This window comes from Lynx rufus, unplaced genomic scaffold (genome assembly GCF_022079265.1).
Source record: "Lynx rufus isolate CCGP_SWC_20201006 ecotype Redwood Valley unplaced genomic scaffold, mLynRuf1.p SCAF_20, whole genome shotgun sequence".
In the NCBI taxonomy this organism is placed as follows: Eukaryota; Metazoa; Chordata; class Mammalia; order Carnivora; family Felidae; genus Lynx; species Lynx rufus.
Window position 1 is genome coordinate 22,101,301 of NW_025814835.1, and position 25,318 is coordinate 22,126,618.

The 25,318-nt window shown below is 33.7% G+C and overlaps 1 protein-coding gene across 1 annotated transcript in view; it reads right to left on the minus strand.

Moving 5' to 3' along the window:
• Positions 1-25,318, minus strand: part of DCC (DCC netrin 1 receptor) — a 753,976-nt gene that overhangs the window by 152,984 nt on the left and 575,674 nt on the right. Inside the window, exon 15 of the mRNA XM_047086216.1 lies at positions 10,342-10,536. Coding sequence (XP_046942172.1) covers positions 10,342-10,536 — 195 coding nt within the window. The remainder of the gene's footprint in view (positions 1-10,341; positions 10,537-25,318) is intronic.

The window sequence follows — 25,318 nt, forward strand, 5'->3', positions numbered from 1 at the left end:
AATGACACAGATAAAAGAAACTTTAGATGAAATATTTAAAGGGTTACCATGACTATACTCCATATGTTCAAGAAGGCAGAGGAAAGATTAAGCAGATTCATGTGGAATACATAGAAAAGGCCCAAACCAACCATCTGAAGATGCACACTACCATGTGTAACATGAAAAAAATACCCTACATGGAATTAAGATCATATCAGTCAGGAAAAAAAATAGTGGTTTTAAGGACATAGTAATAGGAACTATCCAAAATGAAACAAAGAAAAAAGACTGGAAAAACATAAACAAAAAATGTGTGAACCATGGTACAACCTAAAGAACCATTTCATATGTATAATTGGAGCACCTGGTTGAGAGGTGTGAGAGTGGGAGAAAGAAAAAACTATTTGAGGAGCACCTGGTGGCTCAGTAAGTTAAGCATCTGCCTTCAGCTCAGGTCATGATCTCAGGGTTCATGAGTTCGAGCCCTGCAGCAGGCACTCTGCTGACAGCTCAGAGTCTGGAGCCTGTCCAGATTCTGTGTGTCCATCTCTCTCTGCCTCTCCTCTGCTTGCTCATGTGTGGTCACTCTCTCTCTCTCAAAAATAAATAAACATTAAAACATTTTTTTTTGAAAAAAGAAAAAACTATTTGAAGAAATAATGGCCAAAATATTTCCAAATTTGATGAAACAAATAAATCCACATATCCCAGTCTCAGCAAGTACCAAGCAGAGGAAATTTAAAGAAAACTACACAGATACATAACAATAAAATTGTGTAAATTAGTGGCAAAGAAAAATATCTTCAAAGCATCGAGAGAAGAAAGACACACTGTGTACAGAAGTATAAAGATAATAATGAGTGCAGTTGTCTTGTTAAAAACAAGGCAATATAGGAGATGGTAAAGGGGTATCATTGAATATACAAAAAATAATTGTTGGCCTAGAATTCCATCTCTAGTGCAAATGTATTTAAAGAACAAAGACAAAATAAAATCTTTCCAGATGTAAAAGGTTTAAAAAAACATCACCAGCATAATTCCATTCCAAGAAATATTAAGGAAGTCCTTCAGGAACAAAGAAAAATAATGACAGTTGAACATATGGGTTAATAAATAACACTAAAATGGTAACTGTGTAGTTAAGATATAAAATACATCTTCTTATTTTTAACCTTTAAAGGATATTTTATTGTTTAAAGAAAAAAAATTTATTGTGAACTGATATAATATTTTTGTAAGGTCAATAGTAATAAATTAAAGATACATACCATAAATTCTAAAGTAACCACTAAAGAAGCAAAAGAGTTACAGATAATGAGCCCACAAAGGATGTAAGATAAATTATTAAAAATACTCAACTAACCTAAAAAGATATAGAAATGAAAAAGGGCACAAATAGTAGATGGTACAACAGAGCAACAAATGAAACAAAAGTAGCAGGATGGTAGATATAAACCCAATCATGGCAATATTCTCATTAAATATAAATGGCCCAAACACCTCAATTAAGAGTCAGAGATTGTCATATTATATAAAAGAGCAAGACCCAACTATAAGCTGCCTACAAAAAAAAACCCTACTTTAAATTTAAGATGCAAATAGTTTGAAAGTAAAATAATGAAAAAATATGTCATGCTAATACACAAACAAAAATTAGACTGCAATTGTTATATGAATATCAGACACAAAGTTGACTTTGTATCAAAGAATATTACCTCTGATAAAGAGGAATAGTTCATGAATAATAAAGTGGTTAATTTATCAAGTGGACATAATCTCAAAAATTTTGCAACTAAAAATGGAATTTCAAATTACATGGGCAAAAACACTGATAGAAGTAAAAGGATAAATATTAACCCAGAAGTATAACTGCTTAATAAAGAAAAATGTCCAGACATCCATTTTTCTCTCTTCTCTCCATGTTAGCTCTGACCCTAGCTCATAGGACAATAATTCACAGAACTCCATGGTGAAACTCTGATACTCATACCTGAAGTATGACTTGTTTTTTGATCATAAATTTTAGAAATGTGTCTCTAGATTGTATTATTCTCTTGTTGAATTAAAGGGATTTAATTTTACCAGAACATCTTGTTTTTCCCTATAGAAAGTAAAACTTCCCTGAAGTAATGTGTTCTAGTACAAGCCCTCATCAAGCTGGAATTTGGTCCTACCCTCCCTCTCCATACTAAAGCGCCAGGTCTTTGCATTGATGACAGTATTTATTTGAGTGTGTTAATGTAACATTTTAACTATTTTCCTTAAAAAATTAGCTTTGAGTTTTCTCATTTAGTTCTCTTGCTATCATAGTCCTTTATTTTACCAGTTTGATTTACAACTAATAACTCAGATTGCAAAATACAAGGTAAAATGTGGAAGCGTTATTTAAAAAAAGGAGAACAAAGAGGGGGAGATTTGGAGACTTCTAATATATAGTGTGTATATATATATATATATATATATATATATATATATATACACACACTATATATATGTATAGTGAGGTAGTATTATTAAGGATATATATATATATATATATCCTTATCCTATATATATATATATATATATATATATATATATAACTCCAATGAGATATTTTCTGTTCTAGTTCAATAATGGTATTCATCTTTTGTAACAGATTCTTCCAAATAGCCATAGAAAATTTACCAGGTATAAGACAATGCATCTGCTTTGGACCTCAGGGAGTAGAAGTGAGAAAAGAGTTACAAATAGAATGATATATATTATTAATGAATCACCTGAAGCCTGCCTTTAAAGATTGCTAGAAAATGTCTATAGGTTTAGGACACTAACCTCAGAAAAAAAAAATCATAAAAGATAAAATCCATTCTTCCTGATATATTCTAAATAATCAACTCATGGAATGACCTTTTCTCTTCCCCTTCCCTCACCACTCCTCTCTGGGCAACCAGTGCTCATGTTGAATGAATCTAATTCTCCCACTCAGGATTTTTAAATCAGTATTCTATTATTGCTGAAAACAGGAGTTTACATTTTTGTCTTTCACACTGAATTGAATGTCACTGTGTTGTTTAGATTTTTGATTCATATTAATTTCAGTAAATAAATATGTTTTATATAACGTTATATAGTTGGTGAATTATTAGGGTTTAAAACCCTGGGATCCTCAACTATTTTTTAAATTGTATTTGATACAGATTACTTTTAGGTAGAGACAAACTAAAACACTATAAACTTCAAAGTTTATATAAGCACACAATTCAAAGCTTATGTAATTGTATTATTTATATTTGCTAAACCATTGATGTATCAAATGATAATAGGACAATGCCTTATTCACATGTGCTAACTTGTGCTAACACGTTTCTAACTTTTTAAAGAATTGCAAATGGCATTAATTTATTATCTCAATTGAATCTCACAGAAAGTTTGTAAGGTATCATAGTATCCTGCTTCACAGATGAAAAAACTGAGGCCTCAAGAATCCCACACTGTGGTTACTGAAAAGACTCCTGTGCACACATGACCAATAATCCATCATTAAAGACAGACCTTAAACCCACATTTGATACCACTGGATTATGAACAAATTTAATCAAAAACGGAACACCCATTTTCTTTTTTTCTTTTCTTTTATTAATTTAATTTAATAACTTTATTTTATTTTATCTTTTAATTTTATTTTGTTTTGTTTTTTTACTAAACAGTCCAAAGTAAAATATTTCAATCACTGTTATAAAAAAGGATTTTTGATAGTTAGAAACAGGAAATAAATTTACCTTTAAAACCTGAATATTTTTAATTAAGGCAAAACTGATATTTTTGCAGCAATTACAATAAATTTTGAAATTTATATCTCTTACAAAGACCAATTTTTCCACTTGTATTATTTTTTTTCAAAATCTGTTAACTCTCTGACACTGTAAAATTGGGAATGAAAGACTCTTATTCTCTATTTTCATTGAAATACTATACAGGTAGAGTTCAAATAATTTTCCCAAGATTAAACACTGTGGCAGAGAGAAAAATATGGAACTGATCCCATATCCAGAATTCCATTAATTTTTTTTTTACTTTTTAGTATGCTTAGACTATGTTTTTTTTTTTTAATTTTTTTTTTCAACGTTTATTTATTTTTGGGACAGAGAGAGACAGAGCATGAACGGGGGAGGGGCAGAGAGAGAGGGAGACACAGAATCGGAAACAGGCTCCAGGCTCTGAGCCATCAGACCAGAGCCCGACACGGGGCTCGAACTCACGGACCGCGAGATCGTGACCTGGCTGAAATCGGACGCTTAACCGACTGCGCCACCCAGGCGCCCCAAGACTATGTTTTTTTAAAATAGGAGTCTAATAAACATATCATCTAATAAACATCAGTGAAAGGATAATAATAAAAGCAAATAATAACTCAACATTCTTAAAAAAAACCTAAAACTATCTTTTTGTACTGGGGTTGTAACACTTCAAAACAAGTAACAGTGATCATTAAAACTCTAATGTTATAATTCTTCCTTTCATAGGGTGATACCAAAGTTTATGAATATTAGTTCCCTGTAGATCTCTGCTAATCTACGTCGATGGTGGTGAAAGGGTTCCACCAGTTCTGTTTAAAATATGTAATAGTTTTAAATGGGCTAATTAGATGAGGATGAACAAAAGTCCTTGTAGAAATAATCTCAGTTGGAAAAGCAATGACTGCATCTGGACATTTATAAATAATAATTTTGTTTTCTGAGCTAGGGAGTTCATAAAGATAAATGAAAAGGAGATGGGAGAAACAGAAAATAAAAGTAAAATAACAGACCTAAATTCAACCATTCATGTATTTTACATTAACATTAAATTTTACGTTAAATACTAATGGCCTAAAAACTCCAATTAAAATAGCAAGACTCAACTATAAACTGCCTACAAGATGCAGAATAACTTTAAATACAAAGATATAGGCTGAAAGTAATAGATGACAAAGATACACCATGTAAACTGTAAGTATAAGAAGGCATAAATAATGTTAACATTAAGTCTAGCGACAGGCATCTGTAGTGTAAATGAGGTGATTTACTAAGAAAAAAGAACAATTATAAATGTGTATTGGCTTAATAACAGACTCCCAAAATAAATGAAGCAATCAAATCAACAGAATTAAAGGGAGACAAAAATGGTTCCATGTTTATAAAAGGTGATTTGACACACCATCTTAGCTATTGACAAACTATTGATCAAAAACTTTAGTAAGAAACACAGATGATCGAGGAAATGATATCAAAGACCTTGATCTAATTGACATTTATAGAACTCTATATCTAATAATTGAAAACTACACATGATTTTCAAGTTCACATAGTACATTCAACAAAATTAAAACAGGTCACAATAAGTTTAAAGATATTAAAGTCAGAGTGTATTTCCTAATCATGATAAAATAAAATTAAAAATTGATAATAACGGGGCACCTGGGTGGCTCAGTCGGTTAAGCGTCCAACTTTGGCTCAGGTCATGATCTCACGGCTTGTGAGTTCAAGCCCCGCATCAGGCTCTGTGCCAACAGCTCAGAGCCTAGAGCTTGCTTCAGATTCTCTCTCTCTCTCTCTCTCTCTCTCTCTGCCCCTCGCCTGCTCATGCTCTGTCTCTCTCTGTCTCTCAAAAATAAATAAACATTAAAAAAATTAAAAAGAAATTTATGAATCAATAATAACAAGATGTCTAGGAAAAAACAAAATTTGAAAAGTAAGCAATGCACTTAATAAAGGGAAAAATAAATCAAGGGAAATTAGAAAATATTTTTAACGAAATGATAATGAAGAGACAACATATCAACATTTGTGGGATGTAAGGGAAGGGTGCTTAGAGAACACAAATAACTTTAAAAACCTACTTCATGAGGTCGCACCTTAAGAAATTAGAAATAGAAATTGTACAATAAGTACAAGAAGGAAAATAGAGTAAAAGCAGATATGAAAGAAACAAAATGGAGACAGTCAGTAATTAGTAATGTTAAAGCCTCAAAGATCAGCAAAATTGATAAGCCCCTACCTTGACTGATCACAAAAAATAGAGGGGACATAAATGATCAGCATCATAAACGAAACAGCAGTTATCACTGCAGATAATAAAAGACCATTATGAATGAACAATTCTATGCCAACAAACATGACAAAATGAAGTAGACAAATGTCATGAAAATTGTAACTTACCAAAATCAACACAAGAAAAAAATACAAAATACAAAAATATCTATACGTGTTAAAGAAGCTAAATTCATTATCAAAAGCCTTCTTAAAAAGGAAATCTTGGATCCAGGTGGTTTTGTTAGTGAATTCTATCAAATATTCCAGGAATAAGTAATACAAATTTTACACACACTTTTTCAGTGACAGAAGAACAAATTGTCCAACTGATTTTAGGAGACCAGTATGACTTTAATTAAAAAAAATGGATAAAGTCACTACATGAAAAGAAAATTGTAGACAAATATACCTTATTAATATAATAGACAAATATATCTAATGAATATGGGTAGACAAATACATCTCATGAATATAGGCACAAAAATCCTTAATAAATATTAACAAATCAAATCCAACAAGATAAGAAAAGGGTAATATATCATGCATTGATCTGTATGAGAAATTCAAGATTAGCTACCCTTCAAAAATCAATCAATATAATTCACCATATTAAAAAAATAATAATAAAGGAGGAAAAAGAGCTAGAAACCTATCACACAAAAATTCAACAAATATTCATGATAAAAATTCCTAGAATGCTAGAAAAGTAGAAAGCTTCCTCAATCTGATAAGACACCTATGAATAACCTATAGCTAAGATCCCATTTCATGCCTCCCCTAAGATCAGGAACAAGACAAAAATACCTGCTTCCATTTCTATTCAACATTTTACTAAAGATCTTAACCAAGAGAAAGCGAGAGAAATAAATTAAAAGCAGGAGATCAGAAATTAACTGTAAAGCTGTTCCTCCTTACATATGATATGCTTGTTTACATGGGAATTCCCAGAGCATTCTACTAGTGGAACTAATACGTGAATGTAACATATCTTGGGATACTAGATTGGTGCTTAAAAACAGTTGTATTCTCCTATACTAGCAGCAAACAGCTAGAAAATGAACTTGAACAATCCCATTTAAAATAGTTAATATACACACGTATACATAGGGACTAAATTTAATAAACACACACAGACATACACATAGATATAGATATACATATACATATACATATATAGATATATAGATATTGGCCTAATATATATATTTTGACTAAATCTAACAAAAACTTTCAAGATTTCCTATACTGAATACTGTAAAATATTACTGAGAGAAATTAAAGAAGAAATTTGAAAAACACAGTTTATTGTCAGTTATGTCACAATAAAGCCCTTTTAAAACTTAACAAATTGTACGCTTTAGATATGTACAGTTTATACACATACAAATACCTCCATAAAGATGTAGAGGTAGGTAAATTGATCAATTGATAGACTGATGAATAGGTTAGTAGGTAAATAGTGAGTTTTTGAAAGAGGAGCTTGGTTTCAAATTAATGTTGCCAAACATGGCTAGAATTCAGATCTTATGAATCTATACCATGCATATACATCAAAACTGGCATTTAGGGCTCTTAAACTAAAAGGAATACGACGTCAAAAGACTAATTACAAATATCTAACAGTACAAACATTGGCTAATGAAACTCTATGTCTACACTAGGTAAGCTTTGTTTTAAATCAGGCAACATTAGATGTTGTTCAAAACAGTCTTATATTTGTTGTCCTGAAGCAGGTCACAGTGCCTGGTGTCTAAATATTAAATTATTATGCCTGATAAACAAAATGCTGTTTGAAAGTTCTGGTCCCCTATCAAAGAGAAGAGGAAGTTTATTGGTCAATTATAAACCAAATCGCTTTTTTATAGTCTAAAACAACCATGACACTTGAAGTTATAGCTGACGCTATGCTTTAACAGATTATAACTTTCTTTAATTCGTTTTTAATTGTATAACTGTTATACAGTCCTTAAAATATATATTCCACTATTTAGCCAAAGTTTATGTCATACATCTTAAGTTCCAACTTTTAAGAGGATAAAGGATTCACTCAAGTCCACATTCAAACTTTGCAAAGAAACCACTGATTGCTTTATTCTTTTAAACATTAAAGAAGCAGACTAGTTTCATAGCATCTTGTGATATATAGATATGGATATGGATATATAGATATAGATATGTTTAATATACACTCTGGGTAAATAGTGATACACATGTTGAAAAAATACCAGTTTCTCTGTTTAACTATGCAGATACTTGAACAATAAGAATATAACACTTCTATTTCTTATTTTATGTTAAGACATAGGACTATATTAGAAAAGTATCAGCTGGTAGAACTTAAATACTTATGTATATATCCACATGTGTATGTGCGTATGTGTGTGTAAATGTATGTGTGTAACTTATCTTTTTCCAGATAAGCTTTAAAGTGTAATAAACACATGATTATCTATCACTGAGGTAGGTTCATATCCATTTTATCTTTAACAGTTTTCTTAGCTCTCTAAACAACGAGAGCTTGTTTCCTTTGTAAGCATGTGGAGAGATTTGCCTGGAGAGATCTCCAAAGCCTCAACTTTGCTAGCCTAGGAGACTCCTGGAAAGTCTGCTTGTAGAAAAGAACATCATTACCAAAGGGATACAGCAAGACAATGTGGTTTTCCTTTATGACTTCATTCTGACTTTGCACCGCACTCTCATGGCAGCAGAGCCTGGGACCGGCCATGGGGATCTCTCCTTCTGTTGGGTGGCATCATGATCAACTGTCAGAGGTGATGCCCACTGAATAATGGACAAATGGCAGTCCTTCAACATAGATCTGACGGTCATAGAGTATGTTCTGTGATTGCCTTAACATTCAAACTCGGGGACTGACTGAGAATGTTATTTCTAAATGCCGAGCTAACTAGAATTGTGGAGATTTTCAGTAGGTACTCTTCTTATTAGTGTTTGAGGCAATTATAGAGAGAACGTGTCAGTGTAATTTTCCTCCTGCAGTGAGAAAATCTTTTCTTGCTACTGCAAGGAAAGGTATTTAAATTCAAATCAAGTTACTCATCACAAATGTTCTGTTTGTGAAAGAAATTACAAGTAAGTAGCATCCCCTACCTCCACCAATCAGGTAATATTCCCAGTGAGGAGGTCAATGTGCTTCACTGCAAATAATACGGAGTTAAATCAACAGGTAGAATCAACTTGCTTTGTGCTTTATGAGACTAGTTTAACTTCTTAGCAGCCTATGTATGACATATATTCCTTTGATTTCTCTCTGTCAATGATATAATCTCTAATTATACTATGGAAAATCATATATAAAATGGATGTGAACCCTTTCATTACACATTAGCCCTGTCTAAATGAACAAATTTTCAATGGATTAGGAAATGTCATAAGTCAAGTATTGTATTTAGTCAAATGAGGTTGAAGATGATAAGAGGTTGGAATGCATACAGAGAGGAGTTTGACAACTAAGTTTACAGGCTTGACTGAAAATTCCTTGTTTCGGGGCACCTGGGTGGCTCAGTCAGTTAAGCATCTGACTCTTGATTTCAGCTCAGGTCAGGAGCTTGTGGTTTATGAGTTCAAGCCCCAAATTGGTCTCCCTGATAATGGTGTGGAGCCTGCTTGGGATTCTCTCTCTCTCTGTCTTTACCCCTCCCCCGCTTTGTTCTCTCTTTCTCTCTCTCTCTCTCTCTCTCTCTCTCAGAATAATAAACATGAAACAAATAAGAAAATTCCTTGTTTCACCTTTTGTTTTATGGTCATAATGGCATAGTCACAAAGTTTTGCCTATAAATTCTAAAGGACAAGAGGGCAATGGGACTAGATAATTCAGTGTTAAAGAAAATTTGACAGAATATTCTCCTAGTGAGAAAAAAATGACAAAAAAGTGTTGACTTTCTTTTTATAAGAATTATTAAGATTAGAAGTTTCTGTTGACCAGGGAAAAAGAAAATTAATACAATTATCTTTTTGTATCCTCTGGCACATAAACAAGAGTACACAGCAGAGCACCCACTGTTGTGAATGTCTCTAAATAAAATTCCCCAATGCAAAATTCAGAGAGGAAAAACATCGGTGTGTGTGTATACATGTGTGTGCATGCAAACATGTGTGTGTGTGTGTGTGTGTGTGTGTGTGTGTGTGTGTAGACTGACAGGAGACAGAAAAAGAGAGAGACTCGTTTTAAGAATTAATATGTGCTACAAATTAAAATCAAATTCTGAAGAACAAGTTTCCAAGAAAGAAAATAATTTCACATAAATCATTTACTTCCTTTAATAGAATAAAAAACATTGCTACTCACCTAACCTCTCAATAGAATAATATCGCTGTTTACTATCCACACGCACTGTCTCGGCATAAGGGCTCCCAACGCCATAACCAATTATGTAACCTCGCACCACGATGTTTGGGTTCAAGGGAGGAGTCCAACTCATGATGATGCAATTGGTCTGGGGCCTCACGTGAAGAGAGCTTGGCTGGTCAGGGACTTGAGACTCTAGAATTCAAAGAGGGGTAAACATCAGCCTATCTCATAATAGAACATAGAGCATGGTAAACCTTCCCATTTAAAGAACACTTAATACCATATTCCATGAATTCTCAAATAGTGCATCACTTATTGCCCAAGTTCTCCCTAGTGTCAGCGTGTGATTCCATTTTCCATGTTTCACAGAATTCCTTAAGCACGAGAGGGCACTGAGTTCCTTCCATAGGCATGTAGCATCATGCATCCTTATTCTAATAGGTTTTTTTCCCCTTTCAGCTGTTTCTCCCCCATATAATTCTTCTTAGGTATCATCACTAATGGGTGAAATCAAAGAGGATGTAAGAACAATAGGAAGGGAAATGAAATGTCAAAAATGGTCTTGCCCAAGGATTATTTTATTCTCATTTAACTAAATAGGAAAATCAAGCAGTTCTTTCTCAAAATGTCAGGTGAAACAGTTTAGGGCAAATCAGCATGATTAAGATTGTACCTGACCCATAATTTAGTGCATCTCTGAAAAGTGCATTCATTATTGAAGAAAAAGAGACAGTGGCCGAGATGGTAGCCACACAGACTTTGGAGTGTGCAAATTTCATTTAATACCAGGCTCTGTCACTTCCTAGCTGTGCACCCTCATGAAGTTATTTATCTTCTCTGAGATTACCTTTTAATTAAAGTAGCATTCCAAATATTGATTGCTTCAAAGCCTGAGCTCTGAAAATAAGAATTCCAACTTATACTGTATACTCACCATTTCAGAGAGACCTTAAGACCTAAGCCTCAGTTTCCTCATGTGCAGAATGAGGCTAAGGATAGTAATATTCTCATAGGGTGCTGAGAAGATTTAATGAGATAAAGTATAAAAGCACTCATTATGAGTAGCACCAACTCATGTTAGCTGTTAGGAGTAAATGTACGTGCTACCCTGACATAAGTTTTCTCTGAAGGAGATTGTGTGTTGAAAATTAATAAATTAGCATTCTGACTTTTACATTATCTTTCTTCCCTGTGGTCCCATGGTTAAGGAAATGATGCATTTTCTGGGTGATTCTCATCATTCAACTAATAAATATTTATGAGCACCTACTATGTTGGGGGAACGGGTCAAGGTATCCCATGATGATCAGGATACAGGTCAAGAGTGAGTATGACAAACATAAAACATATACTCTTGGAGTTCACAGTTTAATGGGAAAGACAAGTAAAAAGGCAGTTATAATATACCATGATAAATATTTTGATAGGGTTAATACAGGCATATGTAGCCTATTTTTTGAAAATCATGTAAGTATTCTGGGAAGAAATTTAAGCAAGAATGTGCCCATCTAAACTTTAATAGTCCATTAAGTGCTTAGCACAGTTTCTGGCAATTAATGGGTACTCAAAATATTAGTGATTTGAACTTTATTCAAACTATTTGTGTTCATTCATTCATTTTTTAAAAATTTTTTTTCAAGGTTTTTTATTTATTTTTGGGACAGAGAGAGACAGAGCATGAACGGGGGAGGGGCAGAGAGAGAGGGAGACACAGAATCGGAAACAGGCTCCAGGCTCTGAGCCATCAGCCCAGAGCCTGACGCGGGGCTCGAACTCCCGGACCGCGAGATCGTGACCTGGCTGAAGTCGGACGCTTAACCGACTGCGCCACCCAGGCGCCCCTCATTCATTTTTTTAAATAATGTTTTTATTCATTTTTCAGAGAGAAAGAGAGACAGAGTGAAAGCAAGGGAGGTGCAGAGAGAGAGAGAGGGAGGGAGAGAGAGAGAGAGAGAGAGAGAGAGAGAGAGGGAAGACACAGAATCTGAAGCAGGCTCCAGGCTTTGAGCTGTCAGCACAGAGCCTGACATGGGGCTTGAACCCATGAACTGTGAGATCATGACCTGAGCTGAAGTTGGACGCTTAACCGACTGACCCACCCAGGAGCCTCCATTATTTCATTCTTAACTGGTAATCTCTAAAAGTAACAAATGTCAGATTATGCAAAATAATTTGATGATTAAAGGTAATGTTACAACATATTTGTTTCCTTGATGTAATAGCAAAAGGTGATATAATCTCTATTACCAACTTTATCCACTTTCAACATGCATACTTCTAGCTTAAGTGATATATGGGAACATGTCTTTTAAAAGTTTTTAAAGTAGGTCCCATAATAACAGCTTTTTAAAAGATGCTACATCCTAAAGATGTTACATCAGCAGCATTTTCTAAAGGAGCTCCCCCACCCCTCTAGCCCCCACCCTGCCCAAAGATGCCCATTTGTGACAGAAAGGGAAGAAGTTTTATTTGTCTGCTCTGAGGAAGCCTGTGACATAATATGCAAAGGTGTCATAAAAAAATTATCTCAAAACGTGGACATAAACCTTAACAACAGAAACACAACGTAAGGGACTTTCCACTAGAAACCCTAAGTAAAAGTAATAAAAGACATAAAAGGAATGGATTAATACTTTTCAACTCTATTGCCACAGAGGCTGTCCAGTGTCCTCGAAATGTAATGGGTTCTACAAAGAATTATTTAACACTTTTGAGGTTTTGCAGTCATTATTGAAAACAGCAAGACAATCTGCCTAACCTTACATTTAGAAAATGAATTCAGTGCTATGACTTTTTAAAGACAATATGAAAACCTAATGCTTTTAATGACAATACTCAACATCTTTTAGAATAAAAGGAAAAAAATATTTAAAATGTTTCAAAACAATAACTTTCTCCATCTTTCTGCAAACCATAGAGTAGTTCCCTTGCAGGTTAGTAAGGTTCATACCCACAGAAGTACATATCTTGGAGTGTTATAAAGGGGCTATGGTAATGAGTGTACAAACTGGCTCTTGAAGAAGAGGGGCTCTTGGTACACAGGACTTGTCTTTTTTGTTTGTTTGTTTTTCACTGTATGAAAGGAATTTTAATCCTAGATCCAAACTGGGAACAATTTTAACATGATAAAAAATAAGGGTGTATATACATAAGAATACATGGTGGCTCCCCCTCTAAATACTTAATGCGCTTTACTACCCTTAAGATCATAGGGCCATAAGAAAAGTTGTCTATCAAGGCAGTGTGAGACATAACCCATTTATAATATATGGCCTCATCATAAAGATAACTGTGCTAAGAGATTCGTAATCCAGAATAGCCCCTTTGTACCCACCTACTCACTTCTTAATATAAAAACAGAAATGACATTTTCCTTTTATGCTACCTGAATCAGTTTTCTCTAACATAGATGACCTTATGGATTAGGAAAATGGTTACTATTGGAATGAATTATAAAACATCAATTCAGAAAATTTGCCATGAAAGTATGTGACATGAGACCTCTCGGTTTGAAGGCTGAAACTGAAATTCACTACTCAGAAGTACATGAAAGATTTTACAAGTACCTCTAGGACAATATTGAGTATATAAAGCATAGAGAAGTATTAAGGTAATTATTTAAATAATTTGAAACCAAAGAACACATTTTGCCTGAAATATCCAAATTAATGAACCTCAAATTTCTACTGAAATCTGAATTATCAGAGTAACTAGGTCAACGGCCATTCTTGGTTATACTCTGGAATTATGGATCCAATCTTGGTTTAATTTGTTCCTAAAGAAGAGTTATTATTTTGGGGGGTTGGGTGCAGCGTGCCTGGATGGCTCAGTCAGTTAAGCGTCCAACTTCAGCTCAGGACATGATTTCACGGTTCTTGGGTTTGAGCCCCGTGTTGGGCTCTGTGCTGATAGCTCAGAGCCTGGAGCCTGCTTCGGATCCTGTGTGTGTCTCTCTCTCTGCTCCTCCTCCACTCATGCTCTCTCTCTTTCAAAAATAAACATTAACAAAATTTAAAAAAAGAATAGTTATGATGTTTTGAGTGACGACCAATTTCCACTAATGAGTAGTATTCACATATAGCACATTAGGAAATTTACCATATTAATCCCCATGACATTTCAACAATTACTGTACATCTCCTATGTGCCAGTCATAGTTCTAAGTACTGGGGACATAGTTTTTTGGGGAAGTAAAACCAATAAAATAAGAGGAAAGAAGAAACAAACAAAGAAATCAGAAGATTTTGTAAGTATCATGCTGATAGAATAGTAACTGACACTGACTCAAGGAAGGTATTCCTGGTAGAGTCTAAGGTGAATGATCAGAAAGAGTCAGTCAAGCAAATACCAGGGTGGAAAACTTTACAAGAAGAGGGAATGACTGCTACAAAGCCCCTGCAGCAAGGATGAGCTTCGTATATGGAGATATCAAAGAAGGCCATTGTGCCTAGACCACAGAAGGAAAATAAAGAAAATAAAAAGAAAGTTACCCAGTGGGAATTTAAAATGGTACAAATGCTATGAAAAACAGTATTGCAGTTTTTTTTTTTAATTAGAATTACCATAAGATCCAGTAATTCCACTTCTGGGTATCATCTCCCAAGAATTGAAAGCAGGGACTCAAACAGATATCTGTGCACCTGCACTCACAGTATAATTATTCAGAAGAGCCAAAAAGTAAGTAAAGTTCAGGTGTCCATCGACAGATGAATGGATAAACAAACTGGGGTATATATACAAAATGGGATATTTTTCAGCTTTAAAGAGGAAGGAAATTCTGATTCATGCCTTTAGGCATGAGCCTTTAGGACATTATGGTAAGTGAAACAAACCAGTTCACAAAAGGACAAAAACTGCATGAATCTACTTCTATGACATACCCAGAGAGTCCAAATTCATAGAGAGAGAAAGTAGGTGGTGATTGCTAGGAACTGGGAGGAGGGTGGAGTAGGGAGTTATTGCTTAATGGGTACAGAGTTTCAGTTTTGCAAGACGAAGAGTTTTGGAAGAGGGTGGTTTTGATGATTGTCACACAACAATGTAGATGTACTTAAAGACACTGAACTGTACACTTAAAACTAGTTAAGGTGGTTACTATTATGCGCAGTTTAAAATAATTTTTTTAATTAAAAAATTAGAAAACCCTAAAATGTTTTTGTGCTTGTCTGGATGGCTATTGTGGAAGTGATGTGTGCATATTTGGGACATTTGGGAGATAAAATCAACAGAGCTATAAACTGGATGTAAATGGTTTGGGAAAGAAGAGACTCAATGATAACTCATATATCTTTGGCTTGGGCAACTGGTGTATGACCTACTGAGATAAAGAAAAATAAGTGAGTTCTTAGGTCATGTTAAATTGAGATACCTATTGGTTATACCTATGGAGATCTCAAGGATGTAGGTGGGTATATAAATTTGGGGTTTTAGTGAAAGGCCATGGTCAGATACATAGATGTGAAAGCTGCCAATATACAGATGGTATTGAAAATAAATGTGTATGAATATAGATACAGTGTGAGCATGTGTGTAAACAGAAACAAATAAGATCATGTCAAATAAGTAACATCACTCAAAACTCCTTAAAGTCTTCTGATAGCACACTGTAAAGTCAGGTTCTACCATGGCCTAAAAGGTTGTATATGCTCTACCCCAGTCCTCCTTAGCTCTCTATCTTCATCTCCTACCACTTTCCCCTTTGCTTACCTTACCCCAGCCATCTATTACACAGTGGACACTTTATTGTTCCTCAAACATGCCAGGCATGCCCTGGCCTCAGGGCATTTGCATCTGTTGTATGCTTTGCCTGGGAAGCACTCCCTCAGATACGCCTTTCTCCCTTATGTCCTTCAGGTTTCTGTTATTTGCTTTTCAACTTCAGCCTTGCCTGGCTACCATATTTAAATTTGCAATCTTTCCCTAATCTCTAATCTAATAATCACCTATCTTATTTTTTCCCCCTAGGATTTGTTGCCATTTATTGTGCTTTCTATTTAATGTGATTATTTCATTATTCTTTGTCTCATCTCCTTCCATAAATTCTGGAATACATAAAACTGTCACTAACTATACAATTATCAAAATTTTATACAGCTCTCTCTTTAAGACAAGAATTTTAAGAAAAAAGGAAATAATAAAGAAATGAAACAAGGTGAAAATACAGTTATTAACGGCATTTTCTCCAAGTGGCCAGAAAGATTTGTTTCTGCTGGCCCCTGCTAATGACAATGATCGCTGCTGTGTACTGTCGTCTGTGGACGGCCCGCCAAGTGGCGTCAGGCAGCTGGTACTTTTGACAAATACTCACATATCTGTTCTCGATTTAGTGTGCTGCATTTTATGGGTCATTTTGTTAGAGATTTGTTCCGGTCCCTAATAGCCTATATGTCTTTACAGAGAATTACATAAGGCAGTTGGTACAGCCATCTTCTATCTTTCCAGACAGTTCTGATACATACTAATGTGTTCATTTCTATTGGCGAGGACTATTCTCACCAACGGACATCATCTTCCTTATGCCACTCATGTCTATAAACTTTGAATGTTATTTGTGTATTTATTGTAGTGAACAATCACTTCTATTTACCAATGAACTATACCTTGTTTTTATTTTATTTTTATTATATATTTATTTTTGCTTTCCTCCTACAATCTTCTTAGTATTAACCTTTTACTATATTTTTCACTTAGTGGTATACAAGTGTAGTTATGTGTCCAGCACTCCCATCATGGGACACAACAGTTCCGTCCCCTTCAAACTCTCCTCATATTGTCACCTTGGCAGTCATTGCCTTCCCTGATCCTTCAATATTAACTTGACTAATGGATTTTAAAATTTCATTCCTCTATGAATATGCTCTTATGAATAATCTTATTTATTTTCAGCATTAATTCTTTAAAAAAATCTATGTTTTTGCTCTTGTTCCTTAATAACAATGGGTAACATGTATGGAGGACTATTATGAATAAGTGCCATATTCAACATTTAAATAAATGTTTGAACGTTTCGTACATACTTTGTGCTCTTAGCTATTCTACAAATGTCCTGTTTATCATAATGTTTGAATTTTCAAATTAGGATTCATAATTTTAATTGAATTGTATCTTTTTGTTTACTTTTATATATTTTTCCACAATCTTAATTGTCTCAGGTCAAATAATCTTATTATTCTACTATTTCATGTTATTTTTAGGTACTTTTGTTTGTAGTATTCATTTTCATTTTAATGAAATTTTTACTCTATCACTGCTCCTGAAATTGAAAATAAATGTAAGTATAAACAGAGAGTAGAGTGGTGGTTGCCAGGGGTTAAGGGGTGAGGGAAATGGGGAGATGTTGGTCATAGGGTACAAACTTCCAGTTATAAGATAAGTTATAAGTTCTGGATCTAATGTGCAGCATGGTGACTATACTTAACAATACTGAATTACTGTATTATGTACTTGAAAATTGCTAAGAGAGCAGACCTTCCATGCTCTTACCTCACATATACACAAAAAGGTAATTATGTGAAGTGATAGATGAGGCTACTAACTTTATTGTGGTAATAATCATGTTGTGCATACTGTATATCTTAAACTTACACAATATTTTATGTCAATGGTATCTCAATAAAGCTGGAAAAATTAAAAAGAAAACAGAAAATTAAAGACAAAAAATTAGCATAAAGCCAGAAAAAGAAAAGAAAAAGCATGTAGAAAATTAAGGGGAGCAGGTAGATACACAGTGTTCTAAAAAGGAACTTTTGACAGATTCATTCCTTTAACACCAAAATTCTAATTCTGAAAAAAATATGCCTCTTGAGGGTATTTGTTTGTGTCCTCCAATTTCCGACACTGACAGTCTTACTTCTATTGACAATCAAGGTAGACTACTGGAATGGGGTTGTCTGCCTAGGCCTAGGAAACAATATGATGTCTTTCTGAAGAGATAACTGATCAGAATCTAGATCCTGTAGCCTCTGCACTTTTACCACTGATCAAGTCTCACAATGATGATAACTCAATGGGAAAAAGTAGTGGGGGGAGTAAGATATTCCTCAGGGAAGAGACATTCAATGTCATGTCCAAGTTTAATCTTAACAAAATAATCAAGATGGTTCCTTCTTTGGTTCTCTCTTGCCTAGAGAAACTGCAGAATCCCAACTCCAGATCATCAGTAGGGTGAAACTAGTCCTTTTTTGTTCCAATGTTGGGAAAAAAATGGCCTAAATCTGTTGAGTTCTTGATTTGACAGGAGAAAATTAAGGTAACTGTCTAGGGAGGAGGTTGGCATGTCAAATGGAACACAAGAAGAAACACAATCAAGTTCAATTTTATTTACGAACTCCTGGCTTTTTGAGTGGGAAAACCAAAACTTGACAGTTACAGGCAACACCTTTGATGTAGCTTTCTAAGAGCACTGTGGGATCAGAGCCTATCAATATCCATGATATCAATATTTGTTTTCTTAATTTAGAGTTCAGGGACCCCAACTTCAAAAATCATAGAATCTCACTAGAATCTTATGTCTTCCCATGATAAATTTTATCAGCTACTTCATATTGAATAATCTCCAGGTTTTGGGCCATGCAAATGATAAATACTATTCTTTAAAAGGGCATGGGGAGTAGGGTCTCAGGATGTACTTCCATCCCAAAGGACGGAAGGATATACTTCGTAAAGGATGTACTTCCATGAACTTTTCAGGTTCATTTTCCTCTAACTGGATTAAAACCCTAGTCTCTCAAAACTATAGATCTATTTGCCCTAAAAGAAAATCACTATCTCTAAAATCTTATGGCAAGCTTCTCTCTAGAAAACTTGGGCTTTTATTTTAACATCTTACTTGAGGAAAAGGTAATATAATTCTCCATTTAAATAAAAGTATACCAAGGAGGGCCAAGGGGGATGTTTCTAGCTCTCATTTAACTATAATTGTTTTTTTATGACTATAATAGTATGAGTTTAACATAAATAATACCTGGCTATGAATGTTTATATATTGACCCATCTATTCAATATTAATAAAGCATCTACCATGCATCAGGCACCACGAAAAGCACTGAGAAATTCAAATCAAATAAAGCAAGGTCTTTGCTGGTAGTCAGCTGAGAAGAGTGTGATAGTTGCTGATATTGTGCCCAAGACAGCAGGCTTAGAGGAAAGACATCTGGATGCAGCTCAGATGAAAGAAGCCTCCTAGAAGCAAAACATTTGGTGAGTTTTGAAGTAGAAGTAGGTGTGAAGTCATGTGAAAGGGCACTCTGGCAGGGGAAACACTAAGTGTTAAAGCATGAGATATAATGGAGTGCATCTGGAGGGATGCATACATATGCAAAGATGTGATAGAATGTCAAACTTGAGGTTATGGGCAGGACCACAACAAGGAGAATTTGAATAGAGAAATAACATCATCATATCTGGTTAAGAAAAAATCACTCTGACAGCATGATGGAGTCCAGAGAGGAGCAAACTGGTGTCTTCCCACAGAAGACCAGGTGGGAGGCTATTTTCAGGTGACAAAGGCTGACAGGCTGACATAAACTAGAGTGGTGGATCAGAGAGGAGGGCATGAATTCCAGGCCTGTTAGGGAGGTAGAAATTGCAGGTACTGGGTATATTGGTAGGAAGTGATAATGGAGGAGTTGAGGATGGGGAACCTGCTGGCTTAGATGACTGGTGGATATGGGTACCAGTCCCAATGTGAAGAACACAAGAGGGAGAACACAATCTCCTATAGTAGGAATGATATCTTGAGAGATCAGCTCACCTCATCTCACCACCTCCAGGTGCGTATAGGATGTGTGTGAGCCCTCCATCTTTATTATACTTGAAAATACCAAAGGAACAAAGCAACAACAAAATTTTTAAAACCATCCTTACCATGGAGGAGGGGAAGGAAAAAAAAGGAAAAGAAAAAAAAAAAAAAAGAGGTTAGAGTGGGAGAGAGCCAAAGCATAAGAGACTCTTAAAAACTGAGAACAAACTGAGGGTTGATGGGGGGGCGGGAAGGAGGGGAGGGTGGGTGATGGGTATTGAGGAGGGCACCTTTTGGGATGAGCACTGGGTGTTGTATGGAAACCAATTTGACAATAAATTTCATATATTGAAAAAAAACATCCTTGACCTTTCTATTTTTGATTTATATGAGAAGTGATAGCTTTGCTTTCCTTTGCCTTCAAGTCCATCACTAGAATCAACCACTGCCAACTAGTTTGGTATAGGGGAAAGACAACTTTATGCTCTACTAGAAGTACTGGCAATAGTCTCAATGCCATTTATTGAATAATCTGCTCATTGAAATGCCAAATTCATTTTAAAGTTTATTTCTCAAATATAGCAAGAAATATTTCTGTCCTCTATATTCTGTTACATGGATCTACTTGTCTATTTCATTGCCAGACAGTACTATATTGATTTTTAAATCATGTTTTATTGTAAATGTTAATGTTTATTCTACTTTTCAAATTTTCTCGGAATTCTTTTACATTTATTCTTCCATATGAAGTACATTCTGATTGGAGTTGTATTTATTAACTTAATTATTAATTTGGGAAGAAGCATTGATATAGTAACATTCTGTATCAAGGAATATATTTCTATTATTCATGTCTTATTTTATATCTTTTAATAAAATGTTATTTTCTTCATATACATTTAGTTTGTTAAATTTAGGCTTAGATATCATATTTTAGGTTTCCATATGAATCCATTTCTTTTCTTTTTAATGTTTGAACTAATTATTGCCCAGTACAAAAAAACTATTTTTTTGTGTGTATACATAGATATGTATATGTATATAAGTATATATACATATAATTTTAATATTAAATTTTCTTATTAATTCTAATAGTTTTTTAATGTAGTTTCTTGGAATTCCCAAATATGCAATCACACTGTTCATAAAAATAACATTTCTTTCCTTCTGTAATGACATATAGCTTTTTAAGTTTTTTTGTGTGTTTATTTATTATCAAAACCTCTACACTGTTGAATAATAAAAATAGTAGGAAACTTCCCTGGTTTATTTGGATTTTAAGGACAATGTATTTAGTATTTTAGTATTTAGCAGAATGCTTGCTTTTAGTTTCTTACAAAATAATAACATTTTGAAAGTTTCCTTATACTCACATATTAACACAAATTTTTAAGAAACTGGTAATGACTGACTAATTTTACAAAATGCCCTCTTGCATATGATATATGATGATGTCCCATTAAATTATACTTTAATTAAATGGTGGGATTTTAAGACACACTGAGTGTATGCCCTGCTTTTGCATCAGAAAAAATACATCTATTCCCTAATGCAGACAACAGAGTTTTATCATCATGAACAAGAAAAAGATTCATAGGACCAATGGTATTAGTATTTCATACCACTGTTGAAGTTTGAGATCTAATACATGAAAATCAGTAACAATAAGCATTTGTTGAGTGCTTAATATATATCAGATACATTTCTGAGTACTTTATTTCCATTATCATTGTTAATTCTTACAGAGATCCATTGAGATAGATACTGTTGTTACACCCTATTTACAGATGAGAAAACTCAGGTCTTAGGGAAGTTAAGTTACTTGTGCATGATAATACAGTGAGTGGAGCAGAAGTCAAACCTAGTTATTAAGATTTCAAACCCCACAACCTTATATACTACATTATACTTAGAAAAAGTCAAGGAAGTCATAAGGGGATTAAACATTTCATGAGGATACTAAAAAGTGTGCTATGGCTAAGGAAAGGACTTAAAACTTTTTCTAACATTTATCCAAATCTAAATAATTTGTACATCGTTTGTATGGTGGAGTGCTGAGATTTTGAACAACCACTTGCCCAAGAACAAAAGCAGATTTTAAATTGATTTCAAACTCAATTTGGCTTTGCGTACAACACTCCTTATATGTAAGATGAATTCTACTTGAATGAGAATAAGGGGCTGGATTCTTCAATTTCATGATGGATTGGCTGTTATACCAATGGCTCATCTCATTTGCAAGTCTTTTTGTCAACTAGTAACCCAGCATATCATGGATGGCTCCTATAAAAAGCCCATGTGAAAGAAATACTTTTTCATGACATGCCACCTACAACCTACTTTCCTCTGTGCATAAAATCATATACTAACATTGTTATATCACCAGAGGACCGCATTTGCGAGCTCATTGGTATAGACCCCACTTCTTACCCTCGAATTGGTATCTTTAACTTGAATGCATTTTAAATGGCATGTTATTGATTTTAACCAATAATTTTATCAAATAATAGCCAAACAAAAATAATTTCTGCATTTGTTCAAAGTAAAAAAAATCCATTTTATAAAATTTTCACTATATTTTTAATCTAATAGATACACAAATAAACAAGATTGCTTAGATATCAGGTGCTAAAAGTTACATTCTAGATATAATATGGTTTCTTTTGGACCAACGAATTACTTGGAAGAATATTTTTGTATTTCCAAACATATTGGATATCATATTATTATTGACTATTAGTTTCATTACACTGTGATCAATGAATGAATTTAGTATTATCCAAGAACTTTAATACCCATTTTCTTACAGCCAAATACTAAATATTTTTTGGATGCTTAGGAAAAAAATATGCAATTCTGTAACTGTGCATATTTCAATTATGAAAGGTAAATCTTCCACATTCCTTGCTTTTTCATTTTTTTCCTATTCTGAGAGATGTGTAAAAATCTCCAAATATAACATTGGTCTTTATATATAGCTTTCAGTTTACAAAGCTACAGACCCTAGAGGAACAAATTAAATGAAACAAGAAATAATTAGAAAAAAACAAATATTAGGGTCGTTTAAAATAGAGGACCAAAACCTTGTCTTTTCAATAAATCAGAGTAGGAGAAAAGGAATTATGGTAGATTGAGCGCCTTAAGGGATATAAAAACTGTATATAGTGTGTAATTCTAGATTCAATTCTAGTTTGTACAAATGATCTGTAAAAAAAGTTTTTTGGGGTTCACTGAAGAAATTTGAATATGACCAGGATTTTAGGTAAAATCATAACCTGCAAAGATAAAAATGAAAATAATTGAAAACAGAAGTTTGAAGAACAGTAAGCATCATATATTCTCATTTTAGTTACATCTATATATTTTTAATTGTATAAATATTTTATGCATGTATGTGTATACTGACATGTGTATAATGAAAGAAACTAAAGGATATGTATTAGAGTGTTAAGATGATAATCTGATCATCTTCAGATGGTGAGACTTGTGTTGGTTTGTTGTATTTTCTAGCTACAACTGTATACATTTACTGATTCTATACTGATGAATGTGTACTAAAATGTTTGTAATTTTTTCCTAAAGATCTGTCAAGATTTGCTTTAATAGTATACATTTGTTATAAAAGCCATATACTTATAAGTAATACATATTTCTTCAACAATTTACATATTTTCAATAACTCAATCCTTTTACCATTAATAGTGACTCTACCCCTAAAGATGTTTTTGGCCTTAAGAAAATTACCAGAGAAAAACCTACACATGTTTTTTGTTAGGATGACTGGTATTTTGTCTCATCTCTTTATTTTCAACTTTTTCATGTTTTAATATTTATAAATTTTGCCAACTGTAAGTACTATAGACATGGATGTTTTCAAAATTCCATTAAGTAATGGAATCCTTGAACTGGTGAGTCTAATACACTTATTGTTGTTACTACATTAAAGTTTATTTATATGACTTTATCATGCACTTTTAATTTTCCTTTTGTTCATAATAAAGTATTATTTTTCATTTTTATGACCTCATTTGTATAAGCTAAAGAGCCCCTCCCTCTATTTTATTTTTTCTCTACCTGATTGATACAAAATAATATACTCTATATCCTTCCGGTTGTAAGATACTCAATTTTGAGATCACATATAACTTTTTTTTTTTTTTTAATTTTTTTTTTCAACATTTATTTATTTTTGGGACAGAGAGAGACAGAGCATGAACGGGGGAGGGGCAGAGAGAGAGGGAGACACAGAATCGGAAACAGGCTCCAGGCTCCGAGCCATCAGCTCAGAGCCTGACGCGGGGCTCGAACTCACGGACCGCGAGATCGTGACCTGGCTGAAGTCGGACGCTTAACCGACTGCGCCACCCAGGCGCCCCGAGATCACATATAACTTGTAGTCTGAAGTTAATTATATCATTTCTTTTCACGAGAACATCATAAAAACAATTTCAAAACTGTTTAACCTCCACGATCTCCTTCTTCTTTATTACCTAATATTCACGAACTTTTTAAACTCTCCAAAACATAATTTTTCTTTTAGATGGCCATAATTTGCTCAGATGTACCCATATGTCACATGATTTTGTTAATCACTTTTCTAATAATCCCTCTAGTCATTTTCTTTATCTTTTTTAAAAAAATGTACATTCTTTATAAAAAGGATGGCGGTGGTTGTCTATTTTTCTTTATGCCTCCTTTCCTTGAATAGTTGTTTGGTTAGATATACAATTCTTTAATGACAGTAACTTTTTAATCAGCACTTTGAAGATATTTCATTGTTTTCTGCTTTAATTGTTCCTATAGGGGAGTCTTCATCAGTATAATTATAGTCCCTAAAGAAGTAATCTCTCCTTGGGCATTTTAAGCTCTTCTTTTGTCTTTACCTTTGATATTGTACAATGTATCAAAGGTAAAGCATTATTCCTGAATCTGATAATCCTTATATTTCATCAATTCTGGAAAATTATCACTTATCTCTTCAAAATTTATTTTTCCTCCATTCTTTATTTTCCTTTGGAATTATGATTGAAGCATGTTAAGTTTTCTCATTCCATGTTTTGTTTTTCAAGTTCTCTTTTATTTCTTCTATCAGTGTGTATTTTTATGTTGTTCCAAGCATTTAAAAAAGATTCTTTCTCAGATGGAGCTTGGTGTTTTGAATTTTTTGGAAAACATATTGTTTGTGTACTTTAAGAGTTGCCTATTTGAGACTTGAAGTTTTGTGACTTGTATATT